This window comes from Ctenopharyngodon idella, chromosome 8 (assembly GCF_019924925.1).
Source record: "Ctenopharyngodon idella isolate HZGC_01 chromosome 8, HZGC01, whole genome shotgun sequence".
In the NCBI taxonomy this organism is placed as follows: Eukaryota; Metazoa; Chordata; class Actinopteri; order Cypriniformes; family Xenocyprididae; genus Ctenopharyngodon; species Ctenopharyngodon idella.
The window spans coordinates 13,388,913-13,414,869 of NC_067227.1; the positions used below are offsets into that span (position 1 = coordinate 13,388,913).

The 25,957-nt window shown below is 36.2% G+C and overlaps 2 protein-coding genes and 1 pseudogene across 6 annotated transcripts; 2 read left to right on the forward strand and 1 right to left on the reverse strand.

Moving 5' to 3' along the window:
• Nucleotides 1-1,337: 1,337 nt before the first annotated feature.
• LOC127517757 (E3 ubiquitin/ISG15 ligase TRIM25-like) lies at nt 1,338-6,373 on the forward strand (annotated as a pseudogene).
• hnf1a (HNF1 homeobox a) lies at nt 4,821-23,356 on the reverse strand. Of its 4 annotated transcripts, none has more exons than XM_051903838.1 (11): nt 22,359-23,356; nt 20,206-20,405; nt 19,925-20,105; nt 17,681-17,883; nt 17,330-17,478; nt 15,354-15,495; nt 15,082-15,270; nt 14,001-14,116; nt 13,457-13,541; nt 11,445-11,631; nt 10,723-11,066 (listed from the first exon to the last, which is right to left on the reverse strand). In XM_051903838.1, the coding sequence occupies exons 1-11, from the start codon at nt 22,655-22,657 to the stop codon at nt 11,054-11,056; spliced, it is 1,764 nt and encodes a 587-aa protein (XP_051759798.1). In that variant the 5' UTR covers nt 22,658-23,356; the 3' UTR covers nt 10,723-11,053. The 4 variants fall into 4 exon arrangements, 3 of the variants coding, with proteins under 3 accessions (XP_051759800.1, XP_051759798.1, XP_051759799.1); XR_007931370.1 differs by having other exon boundaries at nt 10,917-11,066; nt 11,445-11,515; nt 22,359-23,355; XM_051903840.1 differs by lacking the exons at nt 10,723-11,066; nt 11,445-11,631 and adding an exon at nt 4,821-5,020 and having other exon boundaries at nt 22,359-23,355.
• Nucleotides 7,090-10,583, forward strand: c8h12orf43 (chromosome 8 C12orf43 homolog). Of its 2 annotated transcripts, none has more exons than XM_051903842.1 (6): nt 7,090-7,470; nt 7,566-7,645; nt 7,729-7,827; nt 7,956-8,038; nt 8,270-8,360; nt 10,066-10,583. In XM_051903842.1, the coding sequence occupies exons 1-6, from the start codon at nt 7,447-7,449 to the stop codon at nt 10,406-10,408; spliced, it is 720 nt and encodes a 239-aa protein (XP_051759802.1). In that variant the 5' UTR covers nt 7,090-7,446; the 3' UTR covers nt 10,409-10,583. The 2 variants fall into 2 exon arrangements, with proteins under 2 accessions (XP_051759802.1, XP_051759801.1); XM_051903841.1 differs by having other exon boundaries at nt 7,094-7,470; nt 7,618-7,645.
• Nucleotides 23,357-25,957: the final 2,601 nt, after the last annotated feature.

Below are 25,957 nucleotides of genomic sequence, written 5' to 3' on the forward strand. Positions count from 1 at the left end.
ATATGAAGAAAATATGTGAAAAGTGGAATAAAAATTCCTAACGTTTACTTAATAATAAAGTGTTTATCGGGTAGGGTTAGGGGTAGGCCTACTAAAATACTGAAATGGAAACTGTATCTAACTATTATTTACACTTATTGCAAAGAAAATACTGCTGTTACATAGTGTAAATAGAATCTATCGCTATTTGCACTTAGTGTAATTATCTCCAATTAAAATAGGCCATTACACAAGTTAGGCCTAAAATTTGTATAGGTTAGCCTATATAATAATTTTTACCTTTCAGATGAATCTCTTTTACTGGTATTCTGTTTTGCCTGTCATCGGTTATTCAATTATTATCAAGTACATTTTCAAAATAAAAAATTAAATACAATAGTTTATTTAGTATTTTGCATTAGGCTATATCAGTTAAATCAAAAGTCATACATTCTGTAAAAGTTTATCCAGGGGGCTTCTTACCCCATTAGGGGGCCATCTACTCCTCTTTTAATATTTGACATTTTGTGCTATGACAACTAAATTAGCAAATGTTTCTATTTATTTCCTATAACACGTTGGCTGATGCATCGTCATCCTGCACATGCAAAACTTGTCTAGATATGCTTCAATTTGAATGTAAATCCACGTTGTTCTTATGGGAGGCATTTCCCCCCATATACCCCTAACAAGTGTGTACAGCTCTAATAGGAAAACGTTTTTTTTTTAAAGAAACATTTCAAATATTGTCAGTTATGCCAAGATACACATTTGAGACGTTCTTTTCATGCTGATCACACCATGCTGAAAACAAGAATAAACTTGTTTGGTATGATCTTTTTTGATTTGTTGATGTCTGTTTGCTAGTTTTAGAGGGGTGGTGGGCGCTTTTCGGCTGGCTGGCCTGGATAGCCTGTCTGGGAAACCATCTCACAGAAGCAAACCATCTTAGGCTAGTTTATAGTTATTTATAATAAACAATGTTTGTTGTTTTACAGAGGAGGGCGGATAGTTCAGCATTAGGTGAAAAGGAATTTTGACTGAAAGTGAAACTGATTTGCAAGACTGGAAATTTCATATGCTATTGTAAGTGTCCTATTTAGGCTATATAAACACACTGTAAGTATTACCATTCTTTCACAATCCACGTTTTTGCTTCATCTTTACAGGTTTTTAATGTGAAAACCACTAAGTTTAGATTTCTGCATATTGTCAAAAATGGATGAGCTCATGTTTGCATGCCTCTCTTCTATAGCTACTCACAGGTCTCAAGTTTGTCTGGACTTAAAGGACATTACAATGAGTCTTAACAAACCACTTGATTTTAAAAGGTGCACAAAGTTCTATATTTTTAAGTTTTTATTACTGTGTTTCGAAACAAAGAATCTTGATGTGTTTAGCTCATATTTATCATTGGTAAAGAATTGATTACAAATCATGTTGTGTTGATTTCAAGCCAATCAAAAAGAAGAAGATCAGAGTCTGAACGCACTGCCAAAAAACATGCCAAAAATAAAAGGTAAACAACCTTAGACTAAAAATAAAGGTTCCAAAAGAGGGTTTTCACAGCAATGTCATAGAAGAACCAATATTGGTTCCCCAGAGAACCTTTGATCAGTTCTTAAAATAACTATTTTTTCTTAGTGAGAAGAACGTTTTAAAAATCTAAAGAGGCCTTTTCCACTAAGAACCTTTTGAACCTTCATGAAACCATCAATTCCAGTAAAGAACCTTTATTTTTAAGAGTGTAAGGTATATCGTTCCATTTATGTATAAGGAAAATAGTTTATTAAAATGTAGAAATATGAATGTTTTTATCACACAGTTCTGTTTGACACTACCTTCTCTCCCTTTAGACAAAAGTTAAAGAGAGCACCTTCTCCTACACCTAGTTATCTGTCAATGAGGACAGACTGGTCAATGGATCCACCAACCAACTTTAAAGGTGGAGAAACATTCTCTTTGCATTCAAGGTGAATTTTACTTGAATACAAAAATGAAAGCAAATTATACTCCATTATGTTTCCAACGATATATAAAATATTAAAGTAACAAAAATTTAAAACAATAATTTTAAAATAATGAAAACGAAAGTCGTAAGAAAATCTCTTTTATAAGATAAAACACCAATTTCTAATCAAACACATACATTGGTATGTGCCAACACTATATTTAAAACGACAGACTTAAGAGAAAAAGGGAGACCTCACCAGTCGCCAGTTATATTTCACTGAAAAGTGACAACCCAATGAATGTTTCAAAAGGCAACGCATCCAACTTAAGGTGAGGACATGTGTCATATTTGAACTAAAGTCCTAAAGAAAATAACATTTCTCTTTACTATTACTGTAATAAAAAAGTAAATAAGTACCGTACACAACACTGTTTTCTTCCAGAGTAAGAGCAGCTTCTCCTACACCCACCTGTTTGTCTTTGAAGACAGACTGGTCAATGGATCCACCAACCAACTTCAAAGCTCCAGAAACTTTCCCATTGGATCCAAGGTGAAGTTATTCTTACTTATAATTATTTATTAATATAAATAACATTTTAAAACTCTGCATTAAAGGGTTAGTTCACCCAAAAATGAAATTTCTGTCATTAAGTACTGTGTCGTTCCAAACCCGTAAGACCATCGTTCATCTTCGGAACACAAATTAAGATATTTTCGATGAAATCCAAGATGTTTTTTTTATCCGCCATAGAAAGCAACGTAATTACCGTCATTCAACATGGCTCCCACGTCAGCATCATGTGAACAGTGTCGGCCAATAATAAGCCAGTGTTCTGACGTAGAACCTGGAAGCTCTGAATGTAAACAGTGCAGTAGACTGACAGGGAAGAGAAGACATTGTTGAATGAACTCGTTATTTTTGTTTTGTTTTTTGCCCACAAAAAGTATTCTCATCACTTCCTAACATTAAGGTTGAACTACTGTAGTCATGTTGACTATTTTAACGAATTCTTTACTACTTTTCTGGACCTTGTATGATGGTAATTACGTTGCTTTCTATGGGGGATAAAATGGGTTATATGAGGGTGAGTAATTGATGAGAGAATTTTCTGTGAACTAGCAATGTGAAGACAGTGTACAGAAAAGTTTCATTTAGAGAATGCCTTTAATTTTGTGACTTCTAGACTGCTGACAGAGCAACACTTAAGGTGTCCAGTGTGCAAATCTTTGTTAAAGGATCCAGTGTCCATCCCCTGTGGACACAATTACTGCAGCGGTTGTATTAATGCATTCTGGGACAACTGTGCAGGAGAATATGTTTGTCCACACTGTGGTAAAGCATCAGAAACACGTCCAGTGCTAAACACAAACGCAGCTCTGGCTGAGGTGGTTAAAAACATGCAGCAGGCAGGCTTCAGTCCGGCCCTTCCACCACAATCCTATGCCGGACCAGAAGACGTGGCCTGTGATTTCTGCTCTGAGCGCAGATTGAAAGCTATGAAGTCTTGTTCGACCTGTGATGTGTTTCTCTGCGAAACTCACGTTAGGCAACATTACACAATACCAGCACTACAGAAACATACACTGTGTGACGTGACTGGAGACATTAAGACGAGACCCTCGCAGCAGTGTCAGAACACAGACAACAGCACTGCCAGCGGACAACAGCATCATACAGATAAAACTCAAGACATTATAAAGGTTTGGTGTCCTAATGAAATTATGTGATACAGTATATAAAACAACACAGCAAATTTGACTATTACTAAATGAATAATGCATACTTAAAGTTGCATGAAACGGAAAAAATTAAAGTTGCATGAAACGGAAGTTGCGATAGTCCTTTCTTCCCTATTGTAGTGAAACCAATTGGTGCTCACTGCAGAGCTAAATTGAGCTTGATTTGAATTGAGCTGGATGAGCTTGACCTCATCCAGCTCCACTCATATGGACGTAATGGGTGGAGTTTAGTTATGTTCAAGGATAGAGACAGAGTGACACGCGTCATAATCTGAAAACCACGCCCACCGGGGGGGAAAACAATCCAACAGTCCCCATTGACTTATATAGCGTGAGGCTGCCTCTTTGTCATTTCTGGCTTAAAACAAAAAATAGAACAATGTCTAAAAGCTGCTATGTGACAATGTGTACAGCAAACAAGCCAAAAAACCCAGAACTAAGTTTTTATAAGCTGTCGACCACAACAAAACGAATGTTTAAGGACACAAAAGTGGATACAGGCAGTGAGACAGAGCACAACGGGTCATATTACTATAAGAAATGCATTGGAGGGGAACATATTCGGTGACAGGTGAAATAATTCTTTGACATGGTTAAAAATAATTAATTTTTTTTTTCCTTTGTTTGTTTAGCATAACCTGTGCAAAAAAGTGCAACGCACAATATGGCGGAATAAGTCCCAATAAGAGCCAATCGCCGACTGGTAAAGTCATCGCGTCACTGCAGCGGCCGTTAGAAGCTCCAGTTTCTATAGAAACAGTCAGACGCGCGAATCCGAAATGAGGCACAAGAGACGCGCATTTAGGTATGCGCATGCGCATTAGCTTGATCCAGCCTAAAAAATACTGTTTTTTTGTCATGATTTGAGTGTTTGAAAAAAATTTATGAGACAGTTGTTGTCAGATTTCATTGGTGATTACAAATATGAAATTCAATCGAAAGCTTGACAAACACTTTGGAGAATTTTATGTTTCCCCATTCAAAGAGATAGGAGCTGCACTTGAATGCCCGAGAGGCGTTTCAAAGATGGCCGCCGAGTGAAATGACTTGTCTTAAAGGGACTTTGATTTCGGTGCGAGAGGGAGGGGAAGTTAATTTGATTAAAGATTATGAGGGCACATGAATTAAAAAAATAATAATAATGATGTGCATGCATAAATCATTTATAATAAATACTGCAATATTCCATAAAAAATAAGAATTGTCCATTTTGACTTCATTGTCAATTTAATTTGCTTGATGTATTTTTCTTTTTGTAGGAGACGGCAGCCAGGAACTTCTTTGAGTCTGTGTTGAATACCGCCAAGCTTCAGACACGTCTAAAAAGATCTGCAAAAAGCTTCAGACCTAAAACAAAAGAAAAAAAAAGGTAATGTTAGACATCTTGCGCTAATGTGCTCCACACTACAGCAAGAGGTTTCAGGGCTTAAAAAAAAACTCTCAAAGTTAGAGATGAAGAATACAAAGAAAGTAAAATATGAGGATGAAGAGGATTATGGAGAGGAATATAAAGAAGATGATGAGGAGGAGGATGATTATGGAGAGGAAGATGAAGAAGAAGAAGATGATGATGAGGATTATGGAGAGGAAGATGATGAGGAGGAGGATTATGGAGAGGAAGATGATGAGGAGGAGGATTATGGAGAGGAAGATGATGAGGAGGGGGATTATGGAGAGGAAGATGAAGAAGAATATGAGGGAGAGGAAGAAGAAAAAGATGATGGTGATGACACTGAGGAGACTTATGAGGAAGAGGAGGGTGATGAAGATAGTTTTGATGATGAGAATAGATACAAAGATGATTATGATGGGGAGGAAGAAGATTGGGATGAGAATGAAGATGAGGAAGACTATGATGATGAGAACAATTCTGAGGAAGACAGCGATGAGGATTATTATAATGATAATGACTATTAACCTCTGCTTACAGTGACTGTTGCTTTTCTTAATATGGATATTTACAACAGGGTCATGTAGCAGTAGCAGTACATACATTTTCTCAATTTTCTTTTTGCAAAGACATTTCAAAGCATTTGAGCGGGTAATAATTATAGTTAAAACAGCCAATACTTGATTTCAGTGTATACATTCTAGCAGTGTTGGGGAAAGTTGCTTTTAAAAGTAATGCATTACAATATTGCGTTACTCCTTAAGAAAGTAACTAATTGCGTTAGTTACTTTTTATGGAAAGTAATGCGTTACATTACTTTTGCGTAATCACTGTGCTAGGCTTTGCTTGCTTGTTTGTTTTTTTAATAACAAAATAAACAAAAGTTCTATTTTAGTCTATTTTATTTAACGGTCCTTTCACTCCAAAAGTGAAAATAATAAGCCTCAGGCTGAAGGAAATGCAAATTCATGCCTGTACATTTAAGGGCGCAGCTCAAACTGTCAATAAATGGGAAAACAACTAAATTTAAAAGCAATGCGTTACTTTACATTACTTGAAAAAAGTAATCTGATTACGCAACTCATGTTAATGCGTAACCCCCAACACTGATTGTTAGTAATATTTCAAGATGAACATATACTGAATTGAAGTGTCCTTGATTATCCATACATCATTTTTTAGAAAAGTCATGTTAAAATGTGAGTATCAAATATGATATATCAGGTTTTTGAGGAACTTTTGTGAATCTCTCAATCATCATTGTATTGCATTGCATGTTTTTCTCTTCACAATAAAAAAACTATACAGAAGTTTGATCATAAAACTTAGCATTTTAAATATCATATAAGTCAGATTATTGGAAGACAGAGTGACAACTGATATTTATATGCATTTTATGTAGGCTAAGTAGTCTGCTATACTGTTATAAGATCTTGTTGATTTACATTACAAGCTTTTGGCCATAAAAATATCAGCAACTGAACCAAAATACTATATACTATAGTATATGAGCTATAGCCTACTTGAGCCATAAAAGCCTGTAGCATCAAATATGATACTTACAAACATATGCAAACTTTTTTTTTTTTTTTTTTTAAGATTTTTAAGATTTTTTTTTTTAGATTGTCTAAATGTTTAATAAACTGTTACATAAAAAAAAAAAGAAAAAAAAAAAAGATTTTTCAGACTATTATTTCATATGTCAGGCTTTACATGGTTAATATGTTCTATTTTTGTACAAAACTAGTAGGCTATATTTGGCAAATAATCCTCTTTCAATTATTTTCAAAATGGACTGATTTAAGATTTAAGAGAGCAACTGAACAACAGACAAAGTTTTAAAATCACAACAAAAAAAAAATCACAGAACAGAAAAACAAGAACTTAAATAAGTTTATAATGTTTAAAAAATACTTTAAGGTGTTGTGTTTGTCTGTCTGTCTTGGTAGGTCAATAGATTGCCCTTCCCTCATTTTATTACATACGGTTTTATCTCCATTACAGCAGGTGGCAGTGAAGCACCTTATGCTTGATGCTGCAACCTGAGTGTTTTTTGTTCGTGTTGACTACATGTGAAACGAAAGCTCGTGTGGACTTTTTTTATGTGCGAGGTTAAAGTGGATAATTACACGTTGTATATCAGTCACATTTTAAGCATTTCTCCAGAAACTGTATACGTTAATGTCTGTCGTTGCTCGTGCGTTTATGCACGTCATGTCAACCAGTCTAAATCAAAAACATGCTTTACGTCTTAATTGCGTAGTTTCATTGCTACAAACTGATAGTTAATTAAAACACTGATAAACCTTGAGGATGTCTGAAAGCAGCAGTGAAGATGAAAACTCGGCAAGACTGAAAGAAGCTGTCTGGCACTTTGGACCACATGATGCCAAGATCAATGGAAAAGGTACCTCGGTGTTTTATGAGATATTTATCTTTCAATATGTTTGCGGTGAATAGTATGAGATGAAATTACTTTACTAATCAATAAAGCTTTGACAGATATTACATGGATATCTCAGGACTAACTCAGTGCTGCTTTTATCCCACATAGGAGAAAACAACGACAGACAAAGTCGTAGGTGAGTCAGTATGAATACAAAACGCTTGAGATTGGATTTCAGTAGTTATTTTGTCATGAGTTTTGGTTAACTTTGTTACACAGAGTCGATGTTTCAAAGCATGAACATGATGGGAATGAGCTCGGGACAACACCAGAGTTTCAATCCCATGTGGCAAAAAAGTTAGGAGCCATATTGGACGGGTGAGACACTACAAAAAATTTTATTTCTCATGTTCAACTTCTGAGTATATTTGTCATTTATCTTTTATTTCTAAGCTTGTAAGTACAATTTCTGTCTCACTCTCGTTTACAAACTCACTCAACTGTAGGTGCATTTCAGAAGTGTTTTCTGAGACTTTTGACTCAGAACCTGGTCAGTCCAAAAACAGAGATGAAGAAGACAATGAGGAAGGTAAGCAAACTCATCAGTTGCCAATAAAGATCTCATAGTTCAGATTTTCCTTGAGGTACCTCAAGAAAAAGGATTTAAAATCTTAAGATACACAAATAGTTACTGCAGTATATGTACGTTAATACAAAGTTACAAAGTGACATTTGTACAATAATATACATCATATCCACAAATGTCTAAGCTAAATATCTGGATTTCATATAGTTGAATATTTCATGTAATTTTCTAAAGGTTTCCGTCTGTTCTCCACATCTGCCTCTGGAAAATGGGAGGAACAATCACCTCCTCCACCTCCTAAAAGAAGACCAATTTCCAGCTCTAGGTGAGTCCGAGTCCTGCTTATGATAGGACATGGACACACTGTTTTAGGGTTAATCTTATCTCACAAAAACATGCACGGGTCATATTTCACCCCGTAATTAGAAAGATTTCTTTTCTAATTGTTTTTTTTAAGGAAAGAAAAAAAAAAAAACATTAAAGGGATAGTTCCCCCAAAAATGAAAATTGTCGTCCTTTACTCACCCTCATGTTGTTCTAAACCTGTATGAGTTTCTTTCTTCTGTTGAGCACAAAATAAAATATTTTGAAGAATGTTAGTAACCAGACAGTTGACTGTAGCCATTGACTTCCATAGTAGAAAAAATACAATAGAAGTTAATGTTACCATCAACTGTTTGGTTACTAACATTCTTCAAAACATTTTCTTTTGTGCTCAACAGAAGAAAGAAACTCATACAGGTTTAGAACAACATGAGGGTGAGTAAAGGATGACAATTTTCATTTTTGGGGGAACTATCCCTTTAAGTTCATTAACCCACTAACAAAGTGCTTTAGTTTACCAGTGTTCATTCAGCTGTTCGTCTACAGCGCACACAGCTCAAATAGCAATGTTTTTTAAAACAGTTTTTTAAAAAAAAACATTGATGTATTATTTATAGTAACTAGCACCTTTATTTTTCTTGTAATATTTTCAGCAACATCATGGTTTAATTAAATTAATTTCATTATTGTCTGTGCAGCGGCTATTCAATTTTATTTATCCATGGGCATATGCATTTTGGTTCTTTATACCTGTTGTCCGATGACTTATTTGCATTTAGGAATTTGATTTCTTTGTAAGGCAATAGATTTTTTTTAATAAAGAAATTTGGCCATATAAGTGTAAAATTAATTTTAAAATTTAAGGGATCTTACACTGGTTCAAACTAGGTTACTGTACTTTGTCTGATTTATTTTGAAGTGCTTGGGGCATGGCTTTTAATGGTGAGCCTTTTGTTTTTGTAATCAGGCTCTCAAAAAAATTATCAGCATTTGGATTTAGATTTATCAGCCAATATATTGGTTCTTTGCTTCCAAAGATAAAGAATTATTGGTTATTGGTGTATCCCTGTTGGAAACACAAATGAAGATATTTTTAATGAAATCTGAGAGATTTCTGTCCCTCCATTGAAAGTATATTCACAAAATTCTTCAAAATAAAAAAAGAAATTCATATGAATCAAGCAATTTAATCCAAGTCTTCTGAAGAGACACAAAAGCTCAACTGTACTTGTTTGATGTACGAGTTAAACCTTGCTGGTTCTTGCTGAAGCTCAAACATGCTGGCATGACGTGAGAATGAACCACATTGTTGGTTCTTGTGCGTCAAGCAAGTACACTCGAGCTTCCATTTACCATATTTGAGTGTTTTATGTACATTCGCTGATCAGTGTTTATATGTGAATAAAATTGGGTCTCTTCAGAAGACTTGGATTAAACCGCACATTTTATATGGATTTATTTTATGATTTCATTATGAACGTTTTGAAGCGTCAGAGTTTTGGGTTAATAGACTTCAGTGGAGGGACAGACATCTCTCAGATTTCATTAAAAATATCTGCATTTGTGTTTCCAAGATGAATGAAAGGGTTCTGTCTATCTATAATTGATGATACTAGTTATCAACAAGCTAGTACGTTTATAATAAATTTTGCATTAATGACAATCTATATAATGTTTAAAGCATCTTGTTTCTTGTATTTCTATAGTGACAGTGACAGTGAGATGGAGATGAGGCTCAGAGAAGCTGCTGTGTCTGTGTCAGACATCCTCGGCCCTTTAACCCAAACCGTCACAGAGACGACAGACAGGAAAAGTATGGCAAACGTAGAGCCTGGAAAAGAGGACGCCGTCACAAAGAAGACCAAGAAAAAGAAGAAAAGAAAAACATCCACAGAGGGAAGTGAGGAGAAACGTATTCATGTGTCAGAGAAACAGTCTAATGGAGAAGCCACAGGAGCACAAACAGCTGTTGTAGAGAATTTGACAAAGAAAAAGAAGAAAAAGAAAAGAAAAAAGTTGGAGGAGGTCAAAAAAGGCGATGATGAATGAAAGACTTTATTGTTTGAAATAGTAATTGTTCTGTTAATGCTGTTTTATGAACTTTAATAGTTGACTGCAAAGTTAAGTTTCTTGACCAGTTTCCTGTTTGAGAATTTAGCATTTTCATGCTATAAATCCACCAAAATATCAATAAAGTAGTTTATTTTGCTATTTTACTACAAAATATTTTTCGAGACTTTTTTTTTTTTGTTTGTTTGTTTTAATCAGACTGAAATCCAGAACAATTACATTATATTTTTTACAAGCATTTATTAGTCACATTTTGAAACCCAAAACTAATTAAATACATGTTCACACAAAACTCTATTTTAAATGAAAGCTTAACTGTCCTTTTATTGAACATAATTTAAGGTTTTGTGACAGATATCATCATTATCATGCGTAGGCAGCAGATAGCAATATAGCAGTTTGAATTTTTACAAGGACAGAACATTGTTTTTTTGTTTTTCATTGTTTTCTCATATGCACCAGCTCTCTGCAGCTTTTGGAAGTGGTATTGTCATCAGTAGCTGCAGCTATTGTGCAGTAGAGACCATCTGTGTAGGGATGTAAGGGTCGATGTCCCCTGGTGAAGAGGAGAGCAGGTGTGAAGGATGGCTTTCACTTGTCTGGGTCTGAGGGTAGAGCTCCAAACTACCCGAAGATGCTGGAAATTTAAAGGTGAAGTGTGTAAGATTGTTTTATGTTAAAATACATTCTTTTAATTCATTTTATTGTACATTGGCTACTATTAGTATGCCATTCATGGGTTTATCTGTCTACACCTAAACAATGAGAGCGGTCCACTCAGATGTGTCACGCCAGGTTCACACATACTCTGTTTGCAGTACGTATTGTAGTACGCAGCACGTGCTTAGACGCGTTTGCATTGCGCTGCTGATCCGCAGCTTTAAACACAGTAAATATAAACAACGCAGTATTCGATTCGTTACTTCTATATAGAGTTATATATTAAGATGCTCAAGCAAGTGGCAAAATAATTCTCTTACATAAATCTTTAGTAATCACAAATACTTTAACTTACCATCCACACCAACAGCCGAAGAAACTCTCCCATGCTTTTTCTTTCGTGTTTAAATCTTTATATGAAAAGTCCTGCGGGTCATACAACAGTTCATGTTTTTCCACCTCACTGATTAGACGATCGTCATCCATTGTAGCTTTCTTGTTCCGAGTGTAGTTCTCCGACCACCAGCATGTCACATAGCATGCTGTGTAATGTATCTCACGTTAAAAAAAAGTACTTTGATATAATTTTTACCGCATTACTTATTTGTGCAACTCCTGGTAAGTGTTTTGCTTTTCTTAGCTTTACTCTGGGCTTAAAGTAATAAGATTAGGCTACTGTGTAAAGAAAAAAGTAGTATACTTTAATTATATGCACTTATGGTAAAATTACTAAATTTTTATGTCGAACCGTGTTCATTTTGACCACGAACCATGCGCTATCACTTTAATTCAGCATGTGCAGCACAGCGAAAATAGACTGGTCGTGCCATATCCGTGTGCAGTGTGAATGCTCTAACCTGTTAACATGGTCACAGAAAATATGTGTGAACCTGGCGTCAGTCGCTTTTCAGCTCAACCTATAGCGAGAGTTTGGGGCGTGGCTACTGTAGCAGGCGGAGCCAAATAGTGTTTTGCCGATGTGGTGAATAATCGAGTCTCCCCAGGAATCGTGTCCCCCAGTGATCCCATTAGTTCAATGGAGTTTTAATGGGTAGTATTTTTAGCGGCTGATTATAATTCCTGCAAAATTATGTTATTATGTTATTTACATAGTTTAAAATGCCTTATAATGGAGGCTCGATTTCTCATAACACCGGTGCTGGACCATGACTGCTACATGGGGAAAAGAAAATAGGTGTGTTCGACTTGAAGCGGTGCTGCGCAGACCAATTGGTGTATGACATCTGCAAAGTTCTGCTGTTCATATAGGGCCGTCAGCTCTCTAATCGCTCTCGCAGTACTTTGATGTCATACACCGATCGGTCTATGCAGTGCCGCTTCAGGTCGAATACACCTAAAGACTAAACAGGTCAGGTCATTGAGATGTACAAGTTTTTAATGCGTACTCTGCTTCAAACTGTTGTAGCTCGTCATGTCAGAAGTGCAGATACGTTTATTATAAGCAAGTCACTCGTGTTCGCTCTGGTTTACTCAACTGCTTACTTATGACACATAGCAACACAGCTAAAGGTATTCCTAATTTATTGAACCATTTATTGTAAGTACTAGTTGCCTAATTTTACCTGTTGAGACATGCCTTCACAAGCACCAGTAAGAGCTATGTTTGTGATGTTTAAGTTGTTAAAACAATTCCGCTAGGTGCCACTAGTGTCGCAGAAATGATTTCATTTAAAAGGGTTAGTTCACCCAAAAATGAAAATAATGTAATTTATTAGTCGCCCTCATGCCGTTCCACACCCGTAAGACCTTCGTTAATCTTCAGAACGCAAATTAAGATATTTTTGTTGAAATCCGATGGCTCAGTGAGGCCTGCATAGCCAGCAATGACATTTCCTCTCTCAAGATCCATTAATGTACTAAAAACATATTTAAATCAGTTCATGTGCGTACAGTGGTTCAATATTATTATTATAAAGTGACAAGAATATTTTTGGTGTGCCAAAAAAACAAAATAATGACTTGTATAGTGATGGCTGATTTCAAAACACTGCTTCAGGAAGCTTCGGAGCGTTAAGAATCTTTTGTCGAATCAGCGGTTCGGAGCGCCAAAGTCACGTGATTTCAGCAGTTTGGCGGTTTGACACGCAATCCGAATCATGATTTGACATGCTGGCTATGCAGGCCTCACTGAGCCATCGGATTTCAACAAAAATATCTTAATTTGTGTTCCGAAGATGAACAAAGGTCTTACGGGTGTGGAACGGCATGAGGGTGAGTAATAAATTACATTATTTTCATTTTTGGGTGAACTAACCCTTTAAGTAAAAGGAGAATCATAGATGGGTAATGGTTTCATAGTAGTAACATCTGAATTTGGCTCCCGTAAGCACAGGGTTTGTAGCCTACCTGGTTCTGGTGAAGTGGATTGCAGATGTAAAGACTCCTCTTCAATGGGAGTGTCTGTGTGACCCTCAGGATCTGAGGTGAGAATCTGATCAGGAGAAAAATGATAGATCATTTGAAAGAATCGCTGTAGATTCACATAGTTTTACATGACAGTTAAAGGTGAAAGCTGTTTTGAATTCCTGTAACACCATTTTGATTTCAATCACCATAAATGGTAATGAATGAAAGTATTCTTGTCACTTCATAACATTAAGGTTGAACCACTGTAGTCACATGGACTATTTAATGATGTCTTTAATACCTTTCTGGGCCTTGAAAGGTGCAATGACGTTGCTGCCTAAGTGTGGTTCAGAAACCTCTCGGATTTCATCAAAAATATCTTAATTTGTGTTCTGAAGATGAACTAAGGATTTACAGGTTTGGAACGACATGAGGGTGAGTAATTAATGACAGAAATGTCATTTTTGTGTGAACTAACCCTTTAATCTAAAAATGATGTGCATGTAAACATGATCAGTGTGATGAGATTATGTTTGGTTCTTGCCTGTCGAACAGCTGTGAGGTTAGTCAGTGTCCCAATGCTGTTGCTGTCTGCGATGACCATAGCCTGGGACAGGAGACTGGAGGAGGGGTAAGAGCTCAGGTCTGCTTTGCTATACACTGAAACACACACAATATTAAAACAGATTGGTTAAGTCCACACTATTTCTCTGAAATTAGACAAGGTCTTTGCATGGTTCTTGACCGTTTAAAACTCACTGTCACCATGCTAGTATTGTTATGTAGTAGTTAAAACTGTTCTGACTACTAGTATGTTGCTACACTATGAGTCAAAAGTTTGAAATAATTATTTTTTTTTTTTTTAATGTGTTTGAAAAAAGTCTCTTATGTTCACCAAGTCTGCATTTATTTTATCAAAAACAGTAATATTATGAAATATTACTTTTTTTTTTTTTTTTTAATATATTATAAAATGTAATTTATTCCTGTAATGGTGAAGCTGAATTTTCAGCATCATTACTCCAGTCTTCAGTGTCACATGATCCTTCAGAAATCATTCTAATATGCTGATTTGATGCTCAGTTATCATTTATTATTGTTGTTTAATTACTAATAATTGTTCATATTGTTAGTAATATTTTTGTGGAAAATGATAAAAAAAATGTAGGATTCTTTGATGAATATAAATTAAAATAAATTAATAGCATTTACTTGAAATAAGAATCTTTTGTCACATTATAAATGTCTTTACTTTCACTTTTGATCAATTTATTGCATCCTTGCTGAAAAAGTGTTAATTTATTTTATTTTTTTCCCCAAATCTTACTTATCCTAGTGTATCATGGTTTTCCACAAAAATTTTAAGCAGAACAACCATTTTCAAAATTAATAATAAAGAAATGTTTCTTAAGCAACAAATCATCAAATTAAAACATGTATTTAAAAACATTACAAAATCTTATTATTATTCTAAACTTTTGACCTCTAGTGTATGTGGTTGTTAGGATGTTCTGGGTGGTTATAGGGAATCGCTAGATGGAAGTCAAAAATGTCCCCCCATAATAATAGTAATGCTTGCCTTAGAAAGTACCACTAATTACTTATGTTACTAATTAAGTACTTACTGTGGCATGGGAACTGTGCCATTGTTGCCATGAAGGAGCTTGGGCTAATGTGAGACTGGAGCTGCTGTGCTATTGGCTGCTGAGGTGAGGCTTGAAGCTGCTGCTGAAACGAGATTGGCTGAAGGGTAGTAAACCCTCCCCCCATGTTGTTGATGACAGGGACCGTCTGTGGTTGAGAGGACGTCAAACCTACAGTAAAAGACATGTATTAACATTAATTAGCAGTGTTTTGGTGTTAAACTGTCAATGTAGTTAACTATGCGCATTTATACCTATGAGAAGTGAGGAGTCTCCCAGACTCATTACACTTGGTAGGGAGGCCATGATCAGTCCTGGAGGGCCAGCGGAGGATCCAGACACTCCGTGCAGGGAAGTGAGAGTACTGACAGGAGGTAAGGAGCCACCACCAGGTACCTAAGAGAGGAAATAAAAACTCTGACTGTCAGGTTTCAGCTGCCATTTGCCTTAAAGGGATAGTTGACCCCAAAAGTGAAAATTCTTTCATTGTATAGGGAAGATTTTTTTTAAATGTCAGTGTTTTTGTCTATACAATGAAAGTCAAAGTGGTCCAGTGTTGTTTTGACTACTGTATAATGGACAAAAACTGTTGAAACATTCTTTAAAATATCTTTTGTGTCCTGCACAACAAAGAAATCTGTACAGGTTTGGGTGACATGAGGGTGAGTAAATGATGACAGAATTTACATTTTGGGGCAAACTGTTTGCAGTGTTGTAATTGTCAAAATGTTGTATTTTGAATACAAACAAGGAATGATCAGAAAAAGTTTATAATATGTAAATTCTGGTATGACCCAGTTTCAGTATCCTGTTAAAAGCTTAAAAACGTTAAATAACGGCATTAACTATAGCCAATTAGCATTACACCACATGAAAAGCTGAAAAAACATAAATACTGATAAAGACTGTAAAGAAAAATGTAAAATGAAATCTCTTTTTGAGCCATGTGGTTATAAAATGCCAGTACATTTAAAATTATGTCAGAAAAGGGAAAATGTCTTTTTTAAATGTGAAACTAAAACCACCAGTAGGTGGCGGCAAGTCAGCATCATAATGAGCGAGTTATTGAATCATTCTATTCATTCAAAATGACTGATTCATTCTGGAATGAAGCAAGTGAGTCATGACTTTATGAATGGGTCATTGAATCGTTCAGTCATCCGTTTTGTTCAAAACGCGAAACATTCAGGAACAAAACCGATGTGTGTTGCTCAAAGACGTGCTAGGAGTCTGTTATCAAGTTGTTTGGAACTATTTTAGTTGGCGAAAAAAGAGCAAAAACAAACAATACTGTGTCTAAAATGTAAGTCACTTAATAATAACTTTGTCAAACTGTTGAATAAAATCAATATCACATTTGCAATCATGCTGATATTCGGGGAAAACAACACAACATATGTTATACATGTAGAAAAGGGGCATTTTTTAATTTTTGTGAGCAATTTGGTGGTATTTTTGCTCCAAAGCCCTGTTAAAGGTAGGGTAGGCAATTTTGGAGAGGCTAGCAATAGCAAGCTAGCTTTGAAAGCACAAGATCCCACCCTCCCTTCAGAGCGCTCTCTAAAGTCACGCCTCCTCCAAAAGATATGAATGCGTACAGCAGAGTCTGCTAAGTGTCATGAGAGATGGTGTTAAATTGCCTCATGTATCGAAGCACATAACATTACAATAATAATGAATGTAAATAACTTACAGAGCTCTTACTTGTACCACCTGACTGCTGCAGATTCATTTTGGCGTTGATAGCGTTGAGAGAAATGCAAAAATTTGAGTTTGAGGGCGTGAAATTCTTAAAACGTCATGGGTTGTCATCTCATAATTATGGTGATGACATGGCGTAAATGCAGCATAAGCTCCTTGTTTTGGAGGAGTTGTAAAGGCGGCTGCTGTTTGTATGTGGCGCTTGGTGACTAACTTGTCTACAACTCTGCAAAGCCTCATGAAACGTGCTGATGACGTGTGATGTCTGCGCGAGCAGGGTGTGCAGAGGTATGGAAATATATTACAATCATTGTATGATTAGGCAAACATTTTTTGGCACAGAAGATAAGTATTTTTTTTAATATTTAGACCACTTCTGTTATTGATTGCTATAACGAAATGTTAAAAAAAAAAATTGCCTACCCTACCTTTAATTGCTGACCTGCTTGCCGTTATTGTGATCACATACTGTTCCTTTAATCTCACCAATTTATTGTGATATGTGTCAAGAAGTGTATTTTATTCTCACTGATTTGTGATGGTGTGTGTCCAGGAGTGTATGACTAGGTTCTAGCTGAACTGGACTGGATAGACGACCGCTGCCAGCCCTGCCTTCACCACTGGAGCTTCTCATTGTGCCCAAACTCTCACACAGCACTGACTGGCTGTACTTCAGACCTTTAGTAAATGAACAAAAGAGAAAGGTGGGTAAAACAGTTTAGATTTAGGGAAAAATCTTTAAAGAATTCTTCTAGGTCATTAAAAATAAACCCATTGGACATTAAAAAGGCTTCAAAATAAGTGTAATTTTATGTGCAAATGACAAAGCATCAGTCAACAGATGGTATATGCATAGAAATGAGCTTGAATGACTTTGTACCTGGTGAAGGACTAGATGGTAGTGTCTGTCCTGTGGAGGAAGCAGTTTGGCTGCTGTAGGGCACATCCAGTGCCAGTTTGTGGCGAAAGGCCTCCTCTTTACGCCGATTCGCAAACCAATTATATACACGAACCTCTGTGACCAAATTGGAGCCCAGGCCAGCCAGCTGAGAAGGAGAAACTCCCCTCTGAAGACACTCCGCTCTAAAACACACATGCATTCATTCAACCAATATTACCCAGCTTCAGCTTACCAAATTTGAGTGCTCTATGTACATTCGCTGATCAATGATTATATGTGAATAAAAGCCTAAATTAAATCTGTTCATCATACAGGTGCTGGTCATATAATTAGAATATCATCAAAAAGTTGGTTTATTTCACTAATTCCATTCAAAAAGTGAAACTTGTATATTATATTCATTCATTACACACAGACTGATATATTTCAAATGTTTATTTCTTTTAATTTTGATGATTATAACTGACAACTAAGGAAAATCCCAAATTCAGTATCTCAGAAAATTAGAATATTACTTAAGACCAATACAAAGAAAGGATTTTTAGAAATCTTGGCCAACTGAAAAGTATGAACATGAAAAGTATGAGCATGTACAGCACTCAATACTTAGTTGGGGCTCCTTTTGCCTGAATTACTGCAGCAATGCGGCGTGGCATGGAGTCAATCAGTCTGTGGCACTGCTCAGGTGTTTTAAGAGCCCAGGTTGCTCTGATAGTGGCCTTCAGCTCTTCTGCATTGTTGGGTCTGGCATATCGCATCTTCCTCTTCACAATACCCCATAGATTTTCTATGGGGTTAAGGTCAGGCGAGTTTGCTGGCCAATTAAGAACAGGGATACCATGGTCCTTAAACCAGGTACTGGTAGCTTTGGCACTGTGTGTAGGTGCCAAGTCCTGTTGGAAAATGAAATCTGCATCTCTGTAAAGTTGGTCAGCAGCAGGAAGCATGAAGTGATCTAAAACTTCCTGGTATACGGCTGCGTTGACCTTGGACCTCAGAAAACACAGTGGACCAACACCAGCAGATGACATGGGACCCCAAACCATCACTGACTGTGGAAACTTTACACTGGACCTCAAGCAACGTGGATTGTGTGCCTCTCCTCTCTTCCTCCAGACTCTGGGACCCTGATTTCCAAAGGAAATGCAAAATTTACTTTCATCAGAGAACATAACTTTGGACCACTCAGCAGCAGTCCAGTCCTTTTTGTTTTTAGCCCAGGCGAGACACTTCTGACGCTGTCTGTTGTTCAAGAGCGGCTTGACACAAGGAATGCGACAGCTGAAACCCATGTCTTGCATACGTCTGTGCGTAGTGGTTCTTGAAGCACTGACTCCAGCTGCAGTCCACTCTTTGTGAATCTCCCCCACATTTTTGAATGGGTTTTGTTTCACAATCCTCTCCAGGGTGCGGTTATCCCTATTGCTTGTACACTTTTTTCTACCACATCTTTCCTTCCCTTCGCCTCTCTATTAATGTGCTTGGACACAGAGCTCTGTGAACAGCCAGCCTCTTTTGCAATAACCTTTTGTGTCTTGCCCTCCTTGTGCAAGGTGTCAGTGGTCGTCTTTTGGACAACTGTCAAGTCAGCAGTCTTCCCCATGATTGTGTATCCTACAGAACTAGACTGAGAGACCATTTAAAGGCCTTTGCAGGTGTTTTGAGTTAATTAGCTGATTAGAGTGTGGCACCAGGTGTCTTCAATATTGAACCTTTTCACAATATTCTAATTTTCTGAGATACTGAATTTGGGATTTTCCTTAGTTGTCAGTTATAATCATCAAAATTAAAAGAAATAAACATTTGAAATATATCAGTCTGTGTGTAATGAATGAATATAATATACAAGTTTCACTTTTTGAATGGAATTAGTGAAATAAATCAACTTTTTGATGATATTCTAATTATATGACCAGCACCTGTATAAAGTGATCATGTCTCTTCATATGACTTGGATTAAACCGCTCGATTCATATGGATTTCTTTCTCTTTATGAATGTTTTGAAGCTTCAGAGTTTTGGGTGAATAAACTTTCAATGGAGGAACAAGAATCTCTCAAAATTCATTAAAAATATCTTCATTTGTGTTTCGAAGATAACAGTCTGATGGGTTTGGAATGACATTGGGTTAAATATATGTTGAGAGAATTTTCATTTTTGGGTGAACTAATTCTTTAAAATCAATTTGGGTTATGGCGCCCAGTTCACTTCTGGGTTCATTTACCTGTTGCACTCTTCCACCAGTCCCTCCCTCTCCTCCTTACTGGGGTTCTTCTGTCGTTCATAAGCCTGGAACAAGATTTGCTGGGAGGCGGGGCCCCATTTGAATCGATTCCTCCGTCCCTTTCTCACATCCTCCCCGGATTCCTCTCCTGACATGACACCTCGACTGGCATTGGTGAATTCTGCATTTATCAGTGTGAGAGATTAATTCATTCCATTCATTCTACTCTTAAAGGAGTACTAAAGTCTTGTAAAAGTGAAATAAGAAATGGCCATACTCACGTTGACTGATCTCTGTCTGTTTCTTGATGTACCAGCTGTACAGGGCGGCACGCTTTTGATTCTTCATGGGTGTGCCCTTGTTGAGGTGCTGGGAGAGATGGGATTGGTTGAGGCCGGTGGACTCCACCACCTCTCTCTGTGGTAGGTTGTGCTGCTGCATATAACTCTTCACTATTTTAGCCACATGCCAGGGATCCTCTCTAACACACACCAACACATTAATATAGTATTATAATATGCATTCTCATAAAAGTGCATGAACAGCATGATGCTTATTTCTACCATTTGTGCCTGCAGAGTTCAGGATTTCTTTAATTAATTTTCTTTCAACAATCATAATTTTCTATCTTAAATATGTGATTACAGCCTTCCAAAATATTCTATATTCCATATGTATTTTAACTACGTCACAGTAAGTTTTAAAATTTTGGGGTCATTAAAGTTTTTTTTTTAATACTTTTATTCAAAGGTAATTTAATTTCATTAAATTGATTAAAAGTGATAGTAAAGATTTATAATGTTACAAAATATTTCTGTTTCACATAAATACTGTTCTTTTGAACTTTATATTCATCAAAGAATCCAGAAAAAATTTCTAAAGGATCATGTGACACTGAAGACTGGAGTTATGATGCTGAAAATTCAGCTTTGCATCACAGGAATAAATTATTTTAATTATTTTAAATAATAATAATATTTTACAATATTACTGTATTTTTGATCAAATAAATGCAGCCTTGTTGAACATGAGACTTCTTTCAAAAATCAAAAATTATCTACCCCAGTCTTTTGAATGGTAGTGTATAACTCAAATTCTGGTATCTCATTACAATTTTAAAAAAGTATAAAAAATGTAATTAACTTGCAAATTTAAATGCATTATGTCACGTGACATGCTCAATAAACAAATAATACTGATAAAGACTGTAAAGAGAAAAGTATCTCTTTATGAACCATGCAGTCAAATAAATCTAATGATATTACTCCATTAAAGATTTCATAAGCAGAACATTTTTTTAATTTTTCTCAGAACATTAGAAAACATTACATAGTGAAAGCATAAAATTTGAATTTTAGTAGTTAAAATTCAGTTTTTAATGCATAAACCCATTAAAATGTAATGGTGAACATACATTTATATATATATATATATATATATATATATATAATGAAATCATGTGGCAGTTTAATTATATTAGTAGACAGAGATGCACACGGTACACTAATGTTGCCTGTAAATAATCCCTACAATATATTCAGAACATTTTATTTATTTTTATTTATTTATTTATTTAAATTCAAGAAAGAATAAAATCATGATAAAGACAAACTTTTGATCAAGACTATCTTTTAAAAATATTTTGAGAGAAGGGTGAGGGGGAAGAGGAAGGATAATATAGAGGTAGAGAGGGTGCAATGTTTACACTGTAAGATAAGGCAAGAGACACAGGGCCAAAGTCCAGGAAAAGAGATCGCAAATAACTCTTGTGAAAGCAATAAAAACACACAAAGCCTTACAAACACACAAACATATCCAACAGCAATGCACTTTACCTATACAAATCACTCACACATAAAGTAGCCCTTTGATATTTAAATAAAGTGCATTATAAATATATTTTATCGCTTATCAAAGAGCCACAAATTTGGAAACAAACCTTTCTTCACAACAGCACTATCTTTACTATATCACCACAGTCATGTGTACACAAACACATACACACACACACACACACAGAGCGATGGACACTGTGTCACTCTGTTAATTTTAACCAGTCGATGTAGCTCATTTATTAAAAAGATAGAAATGGCCAGAGAATAATGAATAGGGTGGGTAATTAGTAACTAAAAAAGGTGGAACCTCCTTTATATTCACCCCATCAGTTGGGAAGCAGAGCATTATAGGAGAGAGGAAGCCAATGAAAAGGAATAGAAGAGAGAAGACCTAAGATGAGCCAGAGAAAAGAGGGTTTAATCAGGAAACTGTGGAGTAAAATGCTAAGTTGAGAAGGTAGATTTTGGTCATTTTCTATGATGTTTCTTTAGAAGAGCAACATTTGAGGCACTGAAGTCTTATTAGATAGTTCAGCAGGTGTGTTTTGGATGAAGTTTGGATTGATTGAAAGTGTATTAGAAGACACCTGGAGACTTACTGCAACAGCTGGTCGACTTCAGCCCTTTGCCTCGCGGCCTCCTCCGGCGGAAGCCTCTCCAGATCATGGAAGATGGGAGGAGGATTTTCCATCTCTCCCTCCTCCGAGCTCTCGCCGTCGGCCCGGTCCGTCCTCTCGGCACCGGTTGAGGCCCGTTCTCGCTCCAGATCTCCCATGGCCTGAATCAGCAGCTCTTTTGACAGTCCCGAGCCCAGCAGAGACCACACCAGCTGCTCCTGCAAGGCAGACAGCCGGCTGCTTCGTTCTCCTCCTGCTCTCCTCCCTTCTCCTCCCTCCATCTCTCGTGTTCGGAGGTGTTTTAGCAGCCGTTGTTCTTTTTAATTTGCTCACACACTTCGTGTGCAAACAGACGTACACACGCAAGGCAAAACGGTTATCGGACGCGTTCAATATTCACCTGTTTCTCAGAGTTCAGTAGACTGAGCTTGTTTTCATTTTCTTTATCCTTTTCTCTTCCTTGTTTTAAAGTGTTCCTCTGTTTCTGCTCCTGTATTAAGTCTAGACACCTGTTGTCGTTTTGCTTTGAAATCCGATTTTTTGCTACTTGCTTTTCTCTTCATTCCCTCCTCCTTACTCTGTCGCTCTCTCTCTCTTTCTCTCCCCCTCTCTCTGTGAACTTTGGCCTCGGCCTGTGTTGAGGGCAAAGTGTAGAGTCTAACCATTCAGTGAAAATGAACATTACAAACACATTCTACACTCACACTGTCATATTGCTTGAGAGTCTTTAAAGTGAAATTTGAGATTCCTGTTTACATGTCCACATCACATCCTGTGCATATGGCATTTTTTAAAGCTTCTCGCACTTTTATGTTCCAGGGCTACATTTTTTTATTATTAAAACTAAAAAATGTAACTTTTTTTGTTTTGTATGAAAATCACATTAAACTTGGAAATGCTAGTATTTATTACTTTTATCTGAGCCCTTTAAAGAGTTAGTTCACCCAAAAATGAAATTTCTGTCATTAATTACTCACCCTCATGTCGTTCCAAACCCGTAATACCTTCGTTCATCTTCGGAACAAAAGTTAAGATATTTTTGATGAAATCTGAGGGTATCTGAACCACACATAGGCAGCAACGACATTGTACCTTTTGAGGTCCAGAAAGGTAGTAAAAACATTGTTAAAATAGTCGACGTGACTGCAGTGGTTCAACCTTAATGTTATAAAGTGACGAGAATAGTTTTTGTGTGCAAAAACAAAACAAAAATAATGACTTTATTTAACAATTTGAACTGTTGTCATACGTAGTTGATGTAGTGAACGCAGTTCAGTGCTTCCGTGTTTACGTCTGAACGCCAGCTCAGTATTGGCCGGCTCCTGCATCAGCATCACATGCATGCGTTGTGCTGCTCACGTGTACTGCTTAGGCCAATATGAGCTGGCGTTCTGACTATTTTAACAATGTTTTTACTACCTTTCTGGGCCTCAAAAGGTGCAATGACATTGCTGCCTATGTTTGGTTCAGATACCCTTGGATTTTATCAAAAATATCTTAATTTGTGTTCCGAAGATGAACGAAGGTCTTACGGGTGTGGAACGACATGAGGGTGAGTGATAAATGACAGGAATTTCATTTTTGGCTGAAACTAACCCTTTAAGTATACATTTTATTTAATAGATTTTATTGTTTCACCCTTGTTCCAGACTCAGACATTCAATTTTAAACTATAAACATTTATCATAAAAATATTTTTGCATTTTCTAAATTATGATAATCTTAACAAAGAGTGAAATAAACAAGCAATTTTAATATTTATTATTTACACAAATTATGATTTCCCCTCAGCTGTGATGTCATTTTCAGCATGTCTAGCAATTTGACTGCATGACTAGCAAAAAACACTACTAATTGTTTATCAGAAGTTAGTGTAGGCCTATTTGTTTAGCAAGAAGAGTTTTAGAGTGAAGAGTTTGAAATGAAATATACCAGTGGTTCTCATAGGGAGCTTAAAGCACAATTTTAATTGTAAATTTAAATTCTAATTGTAATTAATTTTGTGAAAATGTTGTACAGTTTGATTTCAAGACCTGAAAAAGCTACGTGCAGGTATGTTTACACAACAACAATGTACTAAAAATGAAAAAGCATTTTTCGTATATAGACGACAACGTTGTCAAAATGTTCCCTGTTCACATGGATACACGAAAACGACTAAAAACGCTATTATGAATGCCAGGCCAGTAGTTGGCGATGTCACTTTGTAAAGAAACACTACAGACTGAACACGTAATACGCATGTGCATGACATCACCGTTTTTCACAAATTCGTGTTTTTGTAGTTTACATGGAGACGATAACAGAATCATTTTCAAAAACTTGCACTTTGAAACCCATTTTCAAAAGTTCAAATTTTTCTGTTTTTATTTGAAAACTGTCATGTAAATGGCCTCTAAATGAATAAAATCACAAAATGCCACAGGCTTTGAGCAACAAGTTGTAATTTTGTCAAAATATGGAAAAAGTGTGAATTTGTATACAGAAAATGAAATTAGACTTAGCAGCAAAGGGATCAGACATTTTGTACCAAAAATCTTCTTAATGCACTTATCAAGATAACAAAAGCAGTCAAATGTCAAAAGTATCCTTCAAAATGTATCATTTCACTTACAATGTGCAAATGTGTGGAAAAATATGTTCAAATACTCCAATTAATGTCAAAGAGCTGTATCTGGGGGTTCCAAACATCTGTAAAAATCTGTAATTTTCTGTCGCTGTTGGGATGTAGTAAAACATACTGCTACACAAATGTAGCAGAAAACATTTGGGTCGTGTTTGCATTTTCACTAAAAACATATTTAAATCAGTTCATGTGAGTACAGTGGTTCAATATTAATATTATAAAGCGACAAGATTATTTTTGGTGCGCCAAAAAAACTAAATAACGACTTATGTAGTGATGGCCGATTTCAAAACACTGCTTCATGAAGCTTCGAAGCGTAATGAATCCTTTGTGTCGAATCAGCGGTTCAGAGCGCCAAAGTCACAGGATTTCAGCAGTTTGGTGGTTTGACGCGATCCGAATCATGATTCTACACAAAAGATTCATAACGCTCCGAAGCTTCATAAAGCAGTGTTTTGAAATCGGCCATCACTACATAAGTCATTATTTTGTTTTTTTGGCGCACCAAAAATATTCTTGTCACTTTATAATATTAATATTGAACCACTGTACTCACATGAACTGATTTAAATATGTTTTTAGTACATTAATGGATCTTGAAAGAGGAAATGTCATTGCTGCCTATGCAGGCCTCACTGAGCCATCGGATTTCAACAAAAATATCTTAATTTGCGTTCCAAAGATGAACAAAGGTCTTACGGGTGTGGAACGGCATGAGGGTGAGTAATTAATGACATTATTTTCATTTTTGGGTGAACTAACCCTTTAAAATATTACCATATGATCATTTTACAATAACTGCAGTAAACTCACAGAGATACTGTCAATGTTTCCGGGACTATGGTAGTGCAAATATGACAGACTCCAATAAAAATGTGCTTAAAAAAGCCCTTTAGTATAGTAGTGTAATCTGTAAAAGTACAGTACACCTGCAAAAAATCAACTTAAGTCATTA